Here is an 18,556-nt window from a genome sequence, read left to right on the forward strand (position 1 = left end):
CTGAGCAAATGAAATTATCTTAGTAAGTAGAGAAATTCAACCCTGCATATTCTTAGATTTTTAGGAAATAATTTCCCCAGTCCTGAGCATCTTTTTTTCAAATATTTCCAGACTTAAAAATTATTAACTGAAATTCTCAAATATTTTGCAATCTTGAGAATGTATGGGAACCCTGTATATATCTTTATGTGAGTGGGAGTATGTTTTATGTTTGGAAATTCTGCATATACCTTTGATATGTATGTATATATATTATACAACAGCTTTACTACAAAACAAACAAGATCAAGTAATAAATGTGTTTAGAAAATGTGATGCAATATTAATATTTTAAAACAAACCTCTATAATTCATATAATCCTCCATAATTGTCATTAAAGATGTCATTTGACAGAAGAGCAAAATACGGTGGTTCATTGTGTACAGTTTCGGGATTATACGGTCAAGAAGTTCAAATTTTCCAGAAACTCTATAGATGTCAGGACTAAAGGAGAAAAAATAGGCAAAATACATTAATTACTTTATGCTAACCTAGTGTTATGTTTTTTGTTTATGATTAACAAATCACAATGTTAGACATAAAGCATATTCATAAAAATATTATAACATCATAATAATGTGCTATTTATAGAACATCACCATATAATCAAGCCATCCATTATGAATAGCTCTTCCTAGGTACAGACATATAACATATTATACTAAAAAGAATATACTTCTCAAACTCATCAGCAGGTGGAGTCAGCAAAAAATGAACACATTGTATTTTATTTCAAAGACTATATTGTTTTTTTAATAAAAATAACAAAACATATTGGAATGAAAATATTTGGTGTTCATTAACATCTGAAACAAAACTAAAAATCTGTCATGTTAAACTGCAAAGCACTTAGCAAAATCTAACAAAATAACGAATTCTGTTTTCATAACTAGCCTATGCCCCATTTTAGTGCCATGTACAGAATGGATTTTAGAAACAAATATATAAATAAAAATTAACTTACCATACAAAAAAACTGACCCAAAATATATTAACTTTGCAATAATTATCAAATTTCACTCAAACAATAAAAGAAAAATGACAATGGAAAATTCATAACACTGCCTAACTACGTGTAATGGATATTTAGACAATGCATTTTGAGCATCCAGGGAAAAAAATTATTTGCATTTACCTGCACTAAAAACATTCATTTATTTACACAGTGATGAAGAAAAACATAACTCTAAGACAAACCCACTTTCATTAGGAGTTGTTAGTTTTTAAAAATACAATTACTGTAGAATTCAATGTATTGATCATAAAACTACTACTACTACAACAATTGAGTTCTTGTATACTTTACCTTCTTTCATTCAAAGAGATTTTATAAAGATAAACAATCCTTAACTGACTAAAAACACAAATATTTCAAGCTAAAAAAAATATTCTAGGTTTGGTTTCGTATGAATTTTGCACAAAGCTACATGAGGGCTATCTGTCCCTAATGTGAAACTACTCTTTTACCAACAAATAGTGGGATAGACTGAACATCATAACACCCTCACAGCTGTAAGGGCAAACATGTTTGGTGAGACAGTGATTCAAACCTGTGACGCTCAGACTGTGAGTCGACTACCCTAACCATCTGGCCATGCCAAGTCAATATTCTAGGACTGACAATTTAAAATAGACAAATATCATCTGATCTTCTAATAAATAAAACAGTCTCAATCCTTATATTATACATAACAGTTTCAAATTATCTTACTTCAGAAGAAAAAGGAATATGTTTTTAAAACAAAAAGGTTAAGTCCTGACCAAAATATTTTGGAAATTATTTTTATAAAAACTTTATTAAAATAAAAATGCTGAGTATAAATGCACATTATGATCATATTAAAGTTGTACTTATAAACAGCACCAGAAACTTATGCATGTAACTTAAAATACATCATAGAATTAATAAATGCTCTACACTAACTAAAATCTAAATAATTCACAAAATCCAGAAGTTTAATAACATTTTTATAAAACTTTATATGCATCACAACTTAATATCAACTAAAATGGCACAGACAATCCTTTTTCCTCACTACTTGATTATGATAGAATGAAATTTTTTCCAAACTTATGCATGTCTGTATTTATATTCATGTATGTTAAAAAAAAAAAATTGATGGATATATAACATATGTATATACACTAACAGAGACTCACAATACATTTGTGATCAAAGTAGTATCTTTACTGCAACAATACTTCTTTAAATACAGAATTTCTAGAATAATACAAAATAATTCTGATCACAGACATCAAAATCTTTGTCATTTATTTTAGGCCTAACATCAGTTAAGCCTTTATTAAGTACAGTTTATGTGTGACAAAGAAATAATTTAACACCAACTTGAGTTCCTTTTTTCTTTTAGTTTAGTTAGGGCTCAACTTTACATTTCTTAATATTATCAATGCTTAAACTTATAAGATTATTCAATGACCTAGCCTCAGAACTTTTTAAAAACTTTGATAAGCTTTTAATATGTTATTGCACAAAATGTCTACTAAAATATATTTAAACCCATCTTTTTTTATGTTGCTGTAATGAATTACACACCAATCTTCAGGACAAACAAAAACCGATTGTTAATAATAATCATCATATTGTATCAATGTGTGTGTGTATGTATGAACATTTGTTTCCATCAGTTACCTTGCATGGAAGAAGAAAACTGCAACATCAGGATAAAAGGCAGAAAATGACATTCAAAATTACATCTGAATCTCTAGCTCTGACTGAGTTGAAGAAAGAAACTGAATAAAAAGTAAAAGAAAGAGAAAATTATTTAGTTATTTTAAAACAAAGCTAGTAAGACAAGCGTACAAGTGGGTTTCTCATCATCACGAATGAAGATAGCTTTGTATCAGAAAAGAACAAACCTGAAAGAGTGACAATTACAGAGAGAAAACAAGTGTCATTTCTCCAATTGTTCATGCATTATCTGCATTACATCTGCTGTCAACCCGTAATAACAAATGGAGAGGACACAGCTTTTAGGCATTCCTAAATCTCTACACACAACTAGTCTTACTAGAGAAGCTACAAAGTAGTCAACTATACAGAATTGCACTGACACCTTCTATGGGAGGGTACGAATTACCAAAGATGAACAACATATGACAATGTGCAACTAGAACACCAGTAAGTCAGCTGTATTCCACAACAAATTATTCTACACATTAAGTATAGACAAACATGTACATGTATCTACACAAAAGAGAAAAAGAAACACAATAACCAGAAGTACTAGTGATCATGTCCTCACACACTCTTTCTACCTGTACTAATTATATCTACCTGACAGTGAAAACCCAAAAAGTATTTAAATATCAGTTCAAAGGTTCATTCTTATGTCAGTTACTATATATTCAGTACACTGGTGTATTAGTAAATGTAAGCTAGCTTCATAAACTTCAACATGTAAATTATTCTTCTTTAAGTTGTGTACAAGTTACATGCAAGCACACCAAAATAATAGTCATAACTCTGGCATATAAATGATATCCAATAATTTACACAGCCCATATGAGACAAGTTTTGCTTTTAGAAAATGATTCATGCATCAGTAAATAAAGTTGTATTTCATCACTTCAGTTATGAATGTGATTCAATTACAGAGTCCAACTTCAAGTATTATCATTGTAAAAATGGCTGTTTGTTCAATTACTAAAGGCCAGTGTTATACTATTACTACTGAAATACATCACATATTAAATACAGGTTGGCATGGCCAAACAAACTACAATTTAAAATAAATGCTTTCATTTACTATTCTTCAAGTGTCTCTAAAGTTAAACTACTTTTTATTCTAGGTCACGTTTTGATTTTGTGGAATTTTAGCATCAAACACCAACTCCATACAACCCTCCCTGGAGGGACCACATTTAAAATATTTGTAAAAGTTAAAATATGCAAGTTTCATTACCCCCCCCCAAAAAAAAAAAAAAAAAAATCAGTCGGATTTTTAATTCTTACCCATGCACTATTCCACCAGAGATTCCTAAGTGTTCAGCATAAGCTTCCTCAATGTGTTGAAACATGAAAGGGTGATTACAAATCTTTCTAAGCTGCATGATTGTGTTCATCAGTGTCTTAGTTCCACCTTTTCCCTAATGAAACAAACCAAGAAGGCTTTTCCATCATTTACCAAACACTGTTACAAACATGGTAAGAATTTTCTTTTCCACACACAAAAATTGTAATTTAATACCAGCATACCTCTAATGGTCAAACTTGTTGTAAATATGGTTGTTTGCCATTCCTTAAATACTGCAAAAATAAGCATAGAATTATTTCTTTTCCAATAAAATATTCATGTTCTTTTCTGTTATATTTGATTTTTTTTAATGTAAAAAAAACATGTACTTTAACAGAAAGTAAATGATTAAAATATCATTGAGTCAATCACGTTACTTGTGAAAATTACTGTTTTATCAGTGTAATTCTGTTGTTTGAAATATAGAAATTCTTCATTATTACAATTGTGTTCCTTAAAAATTTCCATGTCAATTCATATTATCTTTGAGCATTGTAATAAATAACAGCAAAAATAGGGTAAAATTAATCAATCATGACTTCAACACACCTCATTTCAATGCTGAAAAGTTAGGCAATTTCCTATTCACAGCTCACTCAAATTATAGAAAATCAATGGAAAATATTGTTCTTCTCTTTTTCAGAAGTTATCTGTGACAAACATTATGGCAAACCTGAATGAACCACACAAACACTGTAACGGATAAAAACACAATAATAATGTAAAAATGACAAAATGCAAAGAAGTTCTCAAACCTACTGGAAAAGAATACACAAGGCAAATACTTCTTGTAACTGTCTGAAACATTAACTCTCAACTTACCAATTCCCTTTTATACTGTTCACTACAAGTAGAAGTCAACATTTTGCATTATAGGGAGCAATTTTATACTTTTGGCAACTTAAACACTTGACATAAAGAAACAACCAAAAAGAAATGAATGAAATCATTTATTGTGTACCTAATTAATTAGTGGGACTAAATGCAATACTGATAGGATGTTTTGCTTAAAATCTTATGTACATCTCGTTCGCAAATAGCATTGCTCCAAACCATTTTTAATACGTAATAGGTTTAGAAAAATTTGTTTAAAAATTTGAAAACTTTCTGAACCTCAACAGTAATTCTGGGGATAAAGCTAGCAGCATACCTTTTTGTCTTTCTCTGACCCGTCAGTCAGAAGTATACCCTTGTTCTGCATATGTTGATAGAGCAGCCGTTGAAGAGCAGACATGTCGCACTTGACAACATATTCAACCTACAGAAAACACAAAACTTCAAAAGTAAAATAACAATGTAATGATACACAAGTAATTATTTATAAAAACGTCTTGTTCATAACAGTGCACATCCTACAATTGTTATTTCTACAGTTATTTTTATTCATTGTTAGTAAACAATGTTGTTGCAATAAATTTTAAACTTTCTAAAACAATCAGTAGCACCATGTTTTGCAGAATGTATTAATAAAATATTGATTTATGTTAATTTTCTAAAGTTCTTATGCCTATACACTTAAATCAAAATATAACAATATTTTCTGACTTACATCAAAATATTACACAATATTTTCAGTAATTTATCTTTATATATATATAGCCATCTAGTCACATTTTTTACACTAACATGTGAAACAAACACCATTCATATGTGTTAAAAAGCTTGTTCTGACAGATATAACAAGTTGATCAATGGTCAGTTATTATGTGCAGCCACACTTTTGAAGACAACAAAATAAAAAATAATTTTAAGTACTCAAGTTGACATTGTAGTTATTGCATATAAATTGTTTTTATGATTAATAGTTTATATGTTCACCTGCATCTAAATATTGTTTTAATTGAATTTTTTTAATTACTAAATACTAATTAGCTTATGTCCTACATTCTGACTGCTAAACTTCTGCCATCTTCAGAATAGCCCTGAGAAGGACTTGTATGTTACTGCACTTTATCCTAGATCTTCTCAATAAAAGCTGGTAAGCTACCAATTGTTTGAAGCTCTAATTCAATTGAACTAGAATCAACTAACTGTTTGTAAAAGAACATCGTAATTTTGTTAACTAGATTAAATAAAGCTTTCTGTATCTGCATTTGGTTGACCTTTATCTCTTGTGTAGTTCATATTTCCTTACTTTGTATTATTTAGTTTTGTTCTTTTCTGGATGTTAGTCTATATGTTGTTCACCTTAAAACAGTAGAAGATTGGCAGCCTTAACATAAGGCTTATTAGTAAGGAATACCTAGTAATTAAAGAAAAGATGGTAACTAATTAATTATTAGAACCAGGTAACATATGCTACTAACCATGATAAAATTATTTTAGTTTTTTGGTTTGGGTTGTTTTGAATTTCATGCAAAGCTACTTCAGGGCTATTTGCCCTAGCCGTCCCTAATTTAGCAGTGTAAGACTAGAGGGAAGGCATGCTGGACCTTATTTTAGTTAACAAGCAAATATAATATGGGCCTTTTCAACCTAATAAATAAGAAACCATTTTAAAGTTTCAACATTGTACACTACAACTGTTATACTATCTCCAAATGCATTAGGTTACTCTAGAGTAACAAAACAGGAAAAAGATCACAGGTCTCTATAAATGTATTTCAACAATTATGATGTTCAATCAAATTTAAAAAAAAAAAAAAAATGTTCTGTAGGAAAAAAAACACTAAAATTAAAAATTATTATATTATTATTAATTCATTTACCAAAGTAAATTTATAGTCATGCACAGACTATTCTCCAAATATTATCACAAACAAATTCACAAGCCTTGAAAACTTTAATACACTTAATCCAGAAGTTCCCCTAAATTTGTAAGAGTTTCTTACAAAAAAAATTATTTAATCCATTATACAACAATTTTTTTTCTTTGTTTCTGAACTTTTGGGGGTTGCCAATGCTACACAGAATTAAATCTTTGTCTAGCCATCCTTACATCTGAACTGATAGTCTAGATGGAGTGCAACTGGTCATCAGCACCCCTTCCAGTTCTTAAGGAAGCCATTTTTTGACCAAATAGTGTCACTTTCCATCACATTGATAACATACTCACAGTTTCAGTTTATGGAGCACAATGTTTTTTCAGCAAACTGTAAAATATGGATTTTCAGATTGCACCCCCACTACATCACATTAAAGGGATAGTTATTGTTTTTTTAAACAAAATGAACAACAGGGATAAAAAAATACTATTAACAACAATTTATCCACTAAATGTAGCTGATGAATCAGTTTCAATGAAAGAACATCACCAATTATGACCCATGAAATATGAACACACTAAAATTTAGTGGTCAAAGCAAGGATATGGCCCAATCATATTGTTTCTTACGTTATATACTCGATAGGATTTAATTCAGGCTTTTGTACTGACTAATCTCAACCTATGTACTTATTAAAAGTAGTAGAACAGTACAACACCAGGTGTTATCTTGTCAGCTCCATTGCAATATCAGAGAAATGAACCCATTACCTTGACAATAGATCAAAAGCAGAAACTTTACATTACACAAGTACAATAAGATCTGTATGTTGAACATTCATGTTGATGCTTCCTTATACTATTACAAAACTTATTACAAGCAACAACTTTGCACTAACCACACTCTTTCCTTCTACATACCTTTTAACAATGTGCACAACCACAAACCTTTACCTTGAGTCACATGTGAAAAATATAGACACTCAATGGTCAATTCCAATTGACAGAAGTTCGAATATATGCAGTTAACTATTGGGTTAAATCAATTCGACCTCAAGCCAGACTTGGGTAGTTTTTCTTCACCATGTGGTAAAGTAACAAGATAAATAAAAAATTGTGATTTAAAAACCTGCAAATAGGAGGTGTTAAAACAAGTAGGGAAACAAGCTGGAGATACTGTAGACATTATTTAATCAAACTACAAGTCCCTATTTTGGCTCCATGCTGTTACCTAGAATTACATGTGGTGGACTCAAACTACGTTGAGCTGCAGCTGGAGATTATCATGGAGATTTATTTAGATGATAGTGAGCATTTACTGTTTGTGTAACTAAATTATCTATATACAATGCACAGCAATGGGCAAATACATGTCTAGCCTAAGACACAACCCTCACTAAGTGCACATATACATTTCCCAGTAGAAAAGCAGCATTTTCAAATAAAACAAACATAATCTGAAACACATCTTCATGTCTTTTAAAGTAATTATTCTATGATTATGTGCAATAAAATTTAATATTATGTGTATTAATTTATTTTTTTATTCCTTCACTTCATACTTAACACACAGGTTAGCTTTCTAAATACACCAAATGTATATTTTATTATCTTGCGATTTCTATTATGAACCACTATGATTGTTACTTTGGCTACTGTCCTAACTTTCACCAAGAATATACTGGTAATCTTTAATAACTATGGTTATTTGCTTGGTCTAGTTGGTCTTTCCAAATTTTTCCCAAGACTGTCCACTACCTTGTAGCATGTCCACAATTTACTATAATGAATGTGAACTATTAAGAAATGACAACACAAATATTATTTATAATATTTACTAAAATAGTATAAAATTTATTCACAAAAAAATAACATTTAGTAACCAGAACAAATTTTATTTATTTTCATATTTAAAATCTATAATTTTTAATTTCTGTATAAAATATTTTTAGAGATTAGTACATTTATATTTCATTTAGTGCAAAATTTTATGTCACTAAATGAAATGGCAAAGGACGTGGCAAACATAACATACTATTATTATACACTTCTAACTCTAGAATTTTTAGAGATTAGTACATTTATATTTCATTTAGTGCAAAATTTTATGTCACTAAATGAAATGGCAAAGGACGTGGCAAACATAACATACTATTATTATACACTTCTAACTCTAGAATGGACTCGGTAAAAATGAAGTGCTAAAAATGTAACAGATTTAACACTAATGTCTCATGACAAGTATGATTAAACAGTTGCTTGATTTGGTGTTTTACAGATAGGCTTTCTGCACCAAACAGCCAGTAAAAAGTTAAAATTAAAGTAAAATTAGTAAAATTCATAAAAGGAAATTAAGATAAAACAAAGTTTAAAAAAAAACAAATAGCAGTAAAACAAATGTTTACATCTAGTCTACAGCAGTAAGGGAAAAACTATAGTAACACAAGTTGTAAAAGACTTTCTGTAGCATAATTATCATAACTCACCAGGAAGACTAACAATAAGTCCAAAAACCACCATAAGTCACCTGAAGTTGGCCTTTCCAATCCTGGTTCTGAGTTATTTGATGTTATGGCCATTTTCAGAAAGTAAAGTAACAAAAGTTTTAAAAGACTTATAGCAAAATTTTAACTATAAGTTGCCAGGAAGACAAATGGCTAGTTCAGACAGCAGCATTAGTCACCTGAAGTTGGCCTTTCTAGTCCTAGTTTCAAGTTATTTAACATTATGGTCATTTTCTAATTTCAAATCGAACTAGATGTACTTTGATTCTTAAAAGGGAATCACATTAAAAAAAGGTATAATGTATAAATTAAAAACTTAAACAGCATTAAAAGGTTTAATGGCCTTTAAAAAACTAAAAACATTTCCAAGGTGGACAGTGTGTCACCATCACCAATAACACTATCTAATGTTACAGATAAACCTAGGGACAGAAGATAATTTAAAATGGTGCCATCATTAAGAGTTGTAATGATGGCAAGACAGTAAAATGTGGCTTATTGTGACCTAAGTGTTACACAGACAACACATTGGTGCATCAATCCCAGACAAAAGAAAGCGATGAGTTAAAAAACTGTGACCAATGCGTAGTCTAGTTAGAACAACTTCCTCTTTCTGATCCTCACGTAGCAAGACAGCTAAAGTCCAATATAGGGTTTTATTTGGAAAAGCTTGTTTTCACATTGCTCACTCCAAATCGACTGCCAACCGGCATGGAGCCGAGCCTTGAATACAGGACCATAGACCATGTATGGAACAGGCACAGCAATGATAGTGCAAGAGCAGACAGATTTAGCTGCTGTATTGACAAGCTCATTCCTGCAAATACCAGCATGGCCCAGTATCCAGAAAAAATGGATAAAAGTAGATGTGTAGATGTTAAAGAGAAATGGGCCAGATAGTTTTGAATATCGATGAAAATAAAGTGTGAACTAACGTGAAGCAATGCCAGGGCCAGTAGAGAACTAAGCAAGTCAGTATAAATAGTGCAATTTGACTACTGTTTAGCTTCTGTGTGATCCAGGGCAAGAGAAATGGCATACAGTTCAGCAGTGAACACAGAAGCTGTAGAGGGGATTCTGCACACAACTACCGAACCACAACAAACAATGGCAGAGCACACACAGTCACCTGATTTTGAACAATCCATCCATTCCTATTTATGCATGCTGTATCTACTGGTCAACCCATCCCACCATGGATTCTTACAGTCCCCAGATGTGGCCTATCATCCAATCAGGAGTATCTGCTTTTCTCAGATGACTTAAAGATAAGTCACATGTAAGAAGTCATAGTGGGATGGGCTGACCAGTGAATACAGCAATGTTATCCAAAGACAGACCCAATTCATCCAACTGCAACTGAATACAAAGCCCAAAAGGAGCAATGGCAGATCATCTTTTCTAAAGAAGTATGGCCCACCAAGGTAGGAAAACAACCCCAGGTGGGATGCTGTGGTAGCGAACAAAGTTTTGAAGCATAAAGTAAAGACAGTTGCAAATAGTGAAGGTGTAGAGGAGGTTCATGAGACTCTGTGCATAAGCTCTGTACTGGGGATGTCTGCACTTCCCCTTGATGATGAATGGGGTCCAGCATCTTTAAGGCTGGGGTCCTGGCAGAGCCATAGACCAGTGATCCATAGTCGAGTTTCGATCTAATAAGAGCACAATATCTTTAGCACAGAACTTCAATCTGCTCCCCAAGTGGACACAGAGGATGTTCAGTGCTCTTGTACATTTAACCTGTAGCTGCATGATATGTTGTATGATGGTCAGCTTACGGTCAAAGGTAAGCCCCAAGAGCTTTGTCTAAAGAACTACAGACAGCATAATATCACTTATACAGAGTTCAGGATCAGAGTGAATACCCTGTTGGCAGCAAAAGTGCATTCAAACAATTTTAAAGAGAGAGAGAGAAGTTAAAACCATTTGCTGTGGTCCACTTCGATGATTGATTGAGGGCAGTCTGTAGCTGCCACTCAATATACCTCATGTTTGACGACTGACATGAGATGTGAAAGGCATCAGGAAAACATTCTCCTGCCAGATCCAGTTATAAACAATTAGAAGAATATCAAGAGAAGCAGGACATAGAGATAGCGCAGAATGTCATAGTGTACATCATCAGGCTGATGTACAACAGATGTACTGCCAGACCGATGAAGGGCCATTTTCAGTTCCACCAGTGTAAAGAGACAATTATGGTAAAAAAGACAGTCAGTTTGAAAAAAAAAGGTGAACTCTCTGCCCAAGTCTTGATGGCCAAGAAGGTGGAGGAACAAGCAGAAGTGCTAGATATCAGAGTATCAGCGATGCTCCGGACATCTGCTACCTCTTGGCCATTAGAGTAAGATGGAGAGGAAGACAGAATTGTGGTGCCCACTGACCTTTTGAAATCTTGTCCCATATGACCTTGGAACTAGTGGTAGAAGATATGCTAGTTGTGAACTTAATCCAAGATTCCTTCTGGCTTTGACGTCTTACCCACCTGGCATGTGCACGGGCCCGTTGAAAAGCAATGCAATTCCGAAATCATGTAATATCTACAGAAAGTATCCCAGGCCCATTTTTGAGCCTTCCGTGCCAAGTAGCAAGCAGGATTCCACCACGAATGAAGATATCATGTCGAGGTTTTAGGAATACACTGAGCAGCTGCTTGTATAATACAGTCAGTTACAGCTGCCACACAGTCGTCTATTGATGGCTGATTCACGATGGCGAGAGCAGTGAAACTGGACCAGTCTGCCTGATCCAGCTTCCACTGGGGCACGCAGGTAGGAAGGCATCAACCATGGCCAGTCTCTCTCAAAAATATAGGAAAATGATCACTGCCTAGTGGGTTATGGTAAACCTTCCATGAAAAATGGGAAAATAATGAAGGGGAGCAAACCAAGAGATAAATAGCAGTAAAGGACTGACTAGATGGGTGAAAATAAGTGGAAGAACCAGTATTGAAAAGAGAAAGATTGTGATTAGAGAGCATATGCTCTACAGAGCGACCCCTCCTATCAATAACAGCACTTCCCCAGAGGGGATGATGTCCATTAATGTCCCCAGGATTAGAAATGGAGACAGCAACTATTCAACGAGAGCATCAAGGTCTGATTGATCATATGTCTCTCCAGGAAACAGGTAGTTAGAACAGTGATGGTATGACCCAAGGAAACACCGATGGCTACAGCCTCCAAGGGTGTGTTGAGTGACAAAGACAGGGTGGAGACATGCTGATCAACCAATAGTGCCACCCCTCCATGTACTCGTCCTTCACACAGCCCGTCATTTTTGTACAGAGAAAACTGACAAATGGTGACTGTATCAGCAGGTTTTAGAAATGTTTCTTGTAAGGAAAGACATACAGGATGGTAGAAAGCAATCAGTTTTTTGATATCATCCAGACTAGAACGTAAACCTCGACAGTTCCATTGTATCAAGGTGGCCATTTTTAACAACGGGTAGGTGAAGTGGCTGCAGAACCCTTCTGTTTACAACCACGTCTTTTTTCCTTACTGTCCTTAGTTGGAGGAGGTCTATCAACCTCCATGGATCCTGCTCTGGGTCGGGTGGGCAGGTTTTTGTTATTGGAAGGGGATTCCAATGACTGAGGATGCGAATGAATGATTGTTTTGCATCATGGGGTTGGAGAAAAAGATGTATCAGAATAAATGCCTGTATTTGAAACTGAATGATGTGGATCTTGAGATTTGTTGGATTGCATGGGAGGAACAGAGATGGGTGTAGAAGTTGATTCATCAACCTTTTTAACCATGGAAATCATAAAGGCTTTTCATTTGTTTTGAAAACAATTCTCTTGGAGGCACAGAGATATCTGTCTGCACTCCCACTGTAGTTGTGGAATAAAGTGCAGCAGCATATGTCCAAGATGGAGTGGCGGACAGCAATTTCCGAGCCTCAGGATAACTAATGTTATGGGTCGTTTTCAAACGCTGCACTTCTTTTTCCTCCAACCATTTTGGGCAAGAACGAAAGTAGGAAGGGTGGAAACCATTGCAGTTGACACAATGTGGGTCCGTGTGACACTCATAGGCATCGTGGTCCTCGCCACCACAACGAGCACATGTCGGATACCACGACAGGATGTCTCTGAGTGGCCGAACCTCTGACATTGGAAACATCGAAGAGGGTTTGAAATGTACGGCCGTACCCTGCAAATTAGATAACCTGCCTTGATGATGGCAGGTGCACGTGGTGATGTAAAAGTCAAAACGAGTATATTTGTCGGCAGTGTAACTCTGTCTTTGCGAGTGGAGATGCGCCTCATGGCAGAAACTCCTTGAGTGGAGAGACCAGCGAGAATCTCTGACTCTGGAACATTCTTCAAGTCTCTCTCAACAATAACTCCTTGTGATGAATTCACGCATGAGGGGTAACCTCAATAGGTACATCCCCAATTGCCTTTGAATGCAAGAGGAGTTCACTGTGTGGATGTTTCAACCAATGTCTCGAGATCAAAGCTTCTTTACTGACTTTGGAGAGCCTGCAAGTCCCTCTAGTCCCTTCTGTATAAAAAAGGGGGACAAATGCACTAAAGGTTTTTCTGAAAGAGAATGTGATGTAAGAAAATGGGGTACAGGTGTTACAGATGTTGAAGATTGCTGCTCAGAGTCTTCAAGATGTAGTCGTTTACCTATTGACTGTTTTTTCACAATTTTATTTAAATTTTTTATTGGAGGTTCCATAGGAAAAAAGGAAAATTTTGGTACCCACTGACCCCACCCACCATGAAGCTCTACAAGGGGATGCACTACAATGTCATACAAGAACATTGCAACAACGCCAGGGTTTTGTGAGCACTATACCCAAACACCAGCATCAGACACAATGTCCACAACACCCGTTGAGAACTCCCAACAATGGTACTTGATTAACTGTAGCCCAAGTGGACCAGCCGACTGACCCAAGGGGGGCCACCCAAAAGCTGCCCATCTACAGGAATTCAAGGCCAAAGTGGTGTGTTGGGGTTGGACCCCTCAACCACCAGGATCTTTTCCTCCCCTTCATGGGTCGCCACATATGGCAAACACGTGGGTGGATGTTGAGATCCCAGTGGAGATAAACTGAAAGAACAGAACCTTCCTTGGGAGGTCCCCTCACCACTTACAGGAATCCACACTGAGGGGTCCCTCAATAAAATATGAGAGAATAGAGAAGAGGAGCAAACAGAAATCAGTAGCAGTAAAGTAGTGACTTGGTGCATGAAAATAAGTATAAGAACTGCTATTGGAAAGAGAAAGGTTGTGATCAGAGAGCATATGCTCTATGGAGCAATCCCTCAAATCAATATCAGCACTTCCCCAGTGGGGATAATGTCCATTGAAGTCCCCAGGATCAAAAAGGAAGATGGCAACTGCTCAATGAGAGCATCAAGGTCTGATTGATCATAGGACTCTTCACGCAACAGGTAGAGAGAACAAACAGTGATGTACAACCCAAGGAAACACAGATGGCTACTGCCTCCAAAGATGTGTCTAGTCGCAAAGACAGGGTGGGCACATGCTGATCAACCAACAGTGCCACCTCCTCCATACACTCATCCATCACACAGCCTGTCATTTCTGTACAAAAAAATAGCCAAAAGGTGACTGTATTGGCAGGTTTCAGAAATGTTTCCTGCAAGGAAAGACATACAGGAGGGTAGAAAGCAACCAGTGTTTTGATGTCATCTATATTAGAATGTAAACCTCGACAGTTCCACTGTATCAAGGTGGCATATTTATGTGTAGTAGGCTAATTGGGTAGAGAACCCTTCTATTTATGACCACATCATTTTTCTTTACTGTCTTTATTTGAAGAAGGTCTATCAATCTCCATGGATCCTGCCCTGGGTTGATTGGGCAAGTTGGATGAGGATTCCAGCGACTGAGGACATCAATGAATGATCATTTTGCATCTTGGGGTGGAAGAAAAAGATGTATCCAAGGAAATGCCTCTACCCAGAACCAAAGAAAGTGAATCTTGGGATTTGTTGGAATGTATGTTACGGACAGAGATGGGTGTTGAAGTTGATTCATCAACTTTTTTTAACCATGGAGGTCAAAAGAGAGAACTGTCTGCACTCCAACTGAAGCAGTGGAATGAAGTTCAGCAGCATTCTTCTGAGATGAAGTGGTGGACAGCTATCAAGCCTCAGGGTAAGAAATCCTTTCAATCGTTTTCAAACACTTCACCTCCTTTTCTTTCAACAATTTAGGGCAAGAACGAAAGTAGGATGGGTGAGAGCCATTGCAACTGATGCAATGAGGATCTGTTTCACACTGATAGGCATCGTGGTCCTTGCCACCACAACGAACACACATCCAGAAACCATGATGAGACATCTTCAAGTGACCTAACCGCTGACACTGGAAATATGATAGGGTTTGAAACATATGGCCATACCTTGCAATTAACATAACCTGCCTTGATGGTGGCAGGTGAACGTGGTGATGTAAATGTCAGAATGAGGACATTGGTTGGCATCATAATTCCATCTTTGCAGAAACTCCTTAGGTGGAGAAACCAGTGAGAATCTCTGACTCAGGGACGTTCTTCAAATCCCTCTCAACAATAACTCCTCGTGATGAATTCAAAGTAGCATGAGGGGTAGCCTCAATAGGTATATCCCCAATTGCCTTCGAATTCAAGAGGAGTTCACTGTGTTGGAATGTGGATGTTTCAACTAATATGTCTCCAGATCGAAGCTTCTTTACTGACTTTGGAGAGCCAGCATGTCCCTCTAGTCCCTTCTAAATGAAAAAGGGAGACATTTGCCCTAAAGGTTTGTCTGAAAGAGAATGTACTATAAGAAAATGAGGTACAACAGGTGTTATAGATATTGAAGATTGTTGTTCAGAACCTTCATGACTTGCTCGTTTACCCATGGACTGTTTTTTCACTATTTTATTTAATTTTTTATTTGAAGAATCCATAATAAAAGAAAGGAATATTTTGGTGCTTACTGACCCCACACCACCATCGAGCCCTATGAAGAGACACATTACAATGCCAAACGGGGACACTGCAGCAACGCCAGTTAGCACTATACCCAAACACCAGCACCAGATACAATGTCCACAACACCTCTTGAGAACATCCAATACTGGTACTTGGTTGACCCTAGCCCAAGTGGACCAGCCAACTGACCCAAAAGGGCCACCCTAATGCTGCCCATCTACAGAAATTGAAGGCCAAAGTGGTGTGTTAGGGTTGGACCCCTCAACCACAATCATCCTCTCCTCTCCTTCACGTGTAACCACGCACAGCAAACACATACATCGGTGGATGTTTAGATCCCAGAGGAGGTAAACTAAAAGAATAGAATTTTCCCTGGAAAGTCCCCTCACCACATACAGGAATCCACACAGAGTGTAATAAAATACAATCATGTTTCTCCAGGTTGAAAAAGACATTCACGCTGTAATGCAATAAACAACTTCGGTACTGTCACGTGAAATTGACAACGTATGTATCAATACAAACATGTTTCAACTTGATATGTCATAATCTATACATAAAGTTTAACTAAAACAAATCAATTTAATGTAGCTAAAAAATGTAAATTTATTTAAAGTTGTTTTTTTTTTGCTGTGTAAAGAATGACAATAATATGGAATTATTAAAATTTTAATTTGATGATGATTATTGTGAGCTACCATTTGTCCAATTTCCAAAAGTGTTCCTCAATTATACAGCACAACAAATCCTCAACATTGTTAAGTGATGAGAATATGAGTGTTAGGAAATGAATCAAATCAGTCTTGCACTTACATGACATACATATAACATATCCAGTTGTGGAATTACACCAAGGTATCAGTTTACACAATGTTAAACAACTATCTCTTTGACAATGTGCCTACGAGTTCCTAATTTTCCGAATCTTACCTTTTCTGGCAACTGAGATTCCACCTCTTTCTTCATCCGTCTCAGCAAGAAAGGACGTAACACTTTATGGAGTCGACGAATGATTAGGATAGTTTCTTCTTCGTTTAATTCCACCTATAATTATTCATTTAAAAAAAACCTATTTAACTCTTTCTGTACAGTGTGCATGACAACTTTTTACAGTTTCATTCAAAAGTGAGCAACTTTATTATCAGTGTATGTCAATAAACTTAGTGTCCAAACATAGCCTATAATTCATTGTTTTATTAAATTCCTTAATTATAAACGGATTTTTTTAAATCTCAATCTTTACTTCCTTTTGTCCCATAATGCATCTGTACTCCAAATTCTCTCTCATATCTTCCTTAATATGGCCTCCAGAGTGTCCACACAATTGTAAACACAAACTATACATAATTACAAGCACAACCATAAAATACAAATGTATCACACCTTCTTCATTTACCACGGCTTTAATAACATTGTCCAAATCATCAAAACAGCCTTCTTCCCTACCTGTCTATCTTTTTAAATTTTTACTAATAGTCTTAAAATGTTGGTAGACCTGTTTATAATGACGAATAGAAAGATCATTTTTTCCTCAATGAAATCTTAAAAGACCTACCATTCCAATATCCTAATTAAATAATTAGTTAGCAGAAGTATCTAGTTTTTGGTAACTGCACCTCTTTGTTCTGAGGACTCAAGAGTTTTTTTTAACCTAATTATAGCTTACTTAGAAAACCAGATAAATTATAGTACTTTAGGGACATACTATTCCATTGCCCGATATACATAATTCTAAAATACGTATCTGAAAGTTTCATAATTCTTATTTAAGCAATTAACTTATCGAAACAAAATAAAAAGCTAGTCATTTCAGACCCAAAACTTTCTCTTGCAAAATTCATGGGTTATGTACTTTACTTGGGGTGTTTATGACTAATGGGCTCTTGCTGTGATTTACTGCTTTTGAAAGGCAATAAAACCATAAAATTAAGATAAAAGAGGAACGAAAAACTTAACAGTTGGAATTGTGAATACAAGAAAATAAAAATCTCACAAAATGATTCATTCAAAGAAGAATGTACTGTCTAATTTAATTCAAACTATTCAACATATCATTTCATTGTTCAATGAATGATTTCATAATAATTATTATTGAAGAGAAAAAAAGTTTTATTTTTTTCTTGAAGCATTTCCACTAAAGAGTAATTTGAATAGTCTTTACTGAGTTATCCTGATTAACTAGTCTGAGTGAAAGGTAGTTTCATACTAAGAATAAATATGCTTCTTTTCATCTTGCAGTTTTTTATTTCTTGTACATAGCACACTTTTAATGTTTACTAAAACACTGCCAAATGTTGTGAAGATATATTTATTAAATTCACATTAT

General features: G+C 34.9%; 1 protein-coding gene across 2 annotated transcripts in view; it reads right to left on the minus strand.

Moving 5' to 3' along the window:
• The window catches only part of LOC143257082 (SWI/SNF-related matrix-associated actin-dependent regulator of chromatin subfamily A member 2-like), a 74,339-nt gene that overhangs the window by 21,628 nt on the left and 34,155 nt on the right, over positions 1 to 18,556 (minus strand). For both annotated transcript variants that reach the window (XR_013031676.1, XM_076515274.1), the window contains exons 15-18: positions 17,161 to 17,274; positions 5,225 to 5,332; positions 4,014 to 4,147; positions 342 to 484 (exon numbers count right to left, since the gene is read on the minus strand). Coding sequence is in view for 1 of the 2 variants with exons in the window: in XM_076515274.1 (XP_076371389.1) it covers positions 342 to 484; positions 4,014 to 4,147; positions 5,225 to 5,332; positions 17,161 to 17,274 (499 nt within the window). In the remaining variant the exon portion in view is untranslated. The remainder of the gene's footprint in view (positions 1 to 341; positions 485 to 4,013; positions 4,148 to 5,224; positions 5,333 to 17,160; positions 17,275 to 18,556) is intronic.

This window comes from Tachypleus tridentatus, chromosome 7 (genome assembly GCF_004210375.1).
Source record: "Tachypleus tridentatus isolate NWPU-2018 chromosome 7, ASM421037v1, whole genome shotgun sequence".
Classification (NCBI taxonomy): domain Eukaryota; kingdom Metazoa; phylum Arthropoda; class Merostomata; order Xiphosura; family Limulidae; genus Tachypleus; species Tachypleus tridentatus.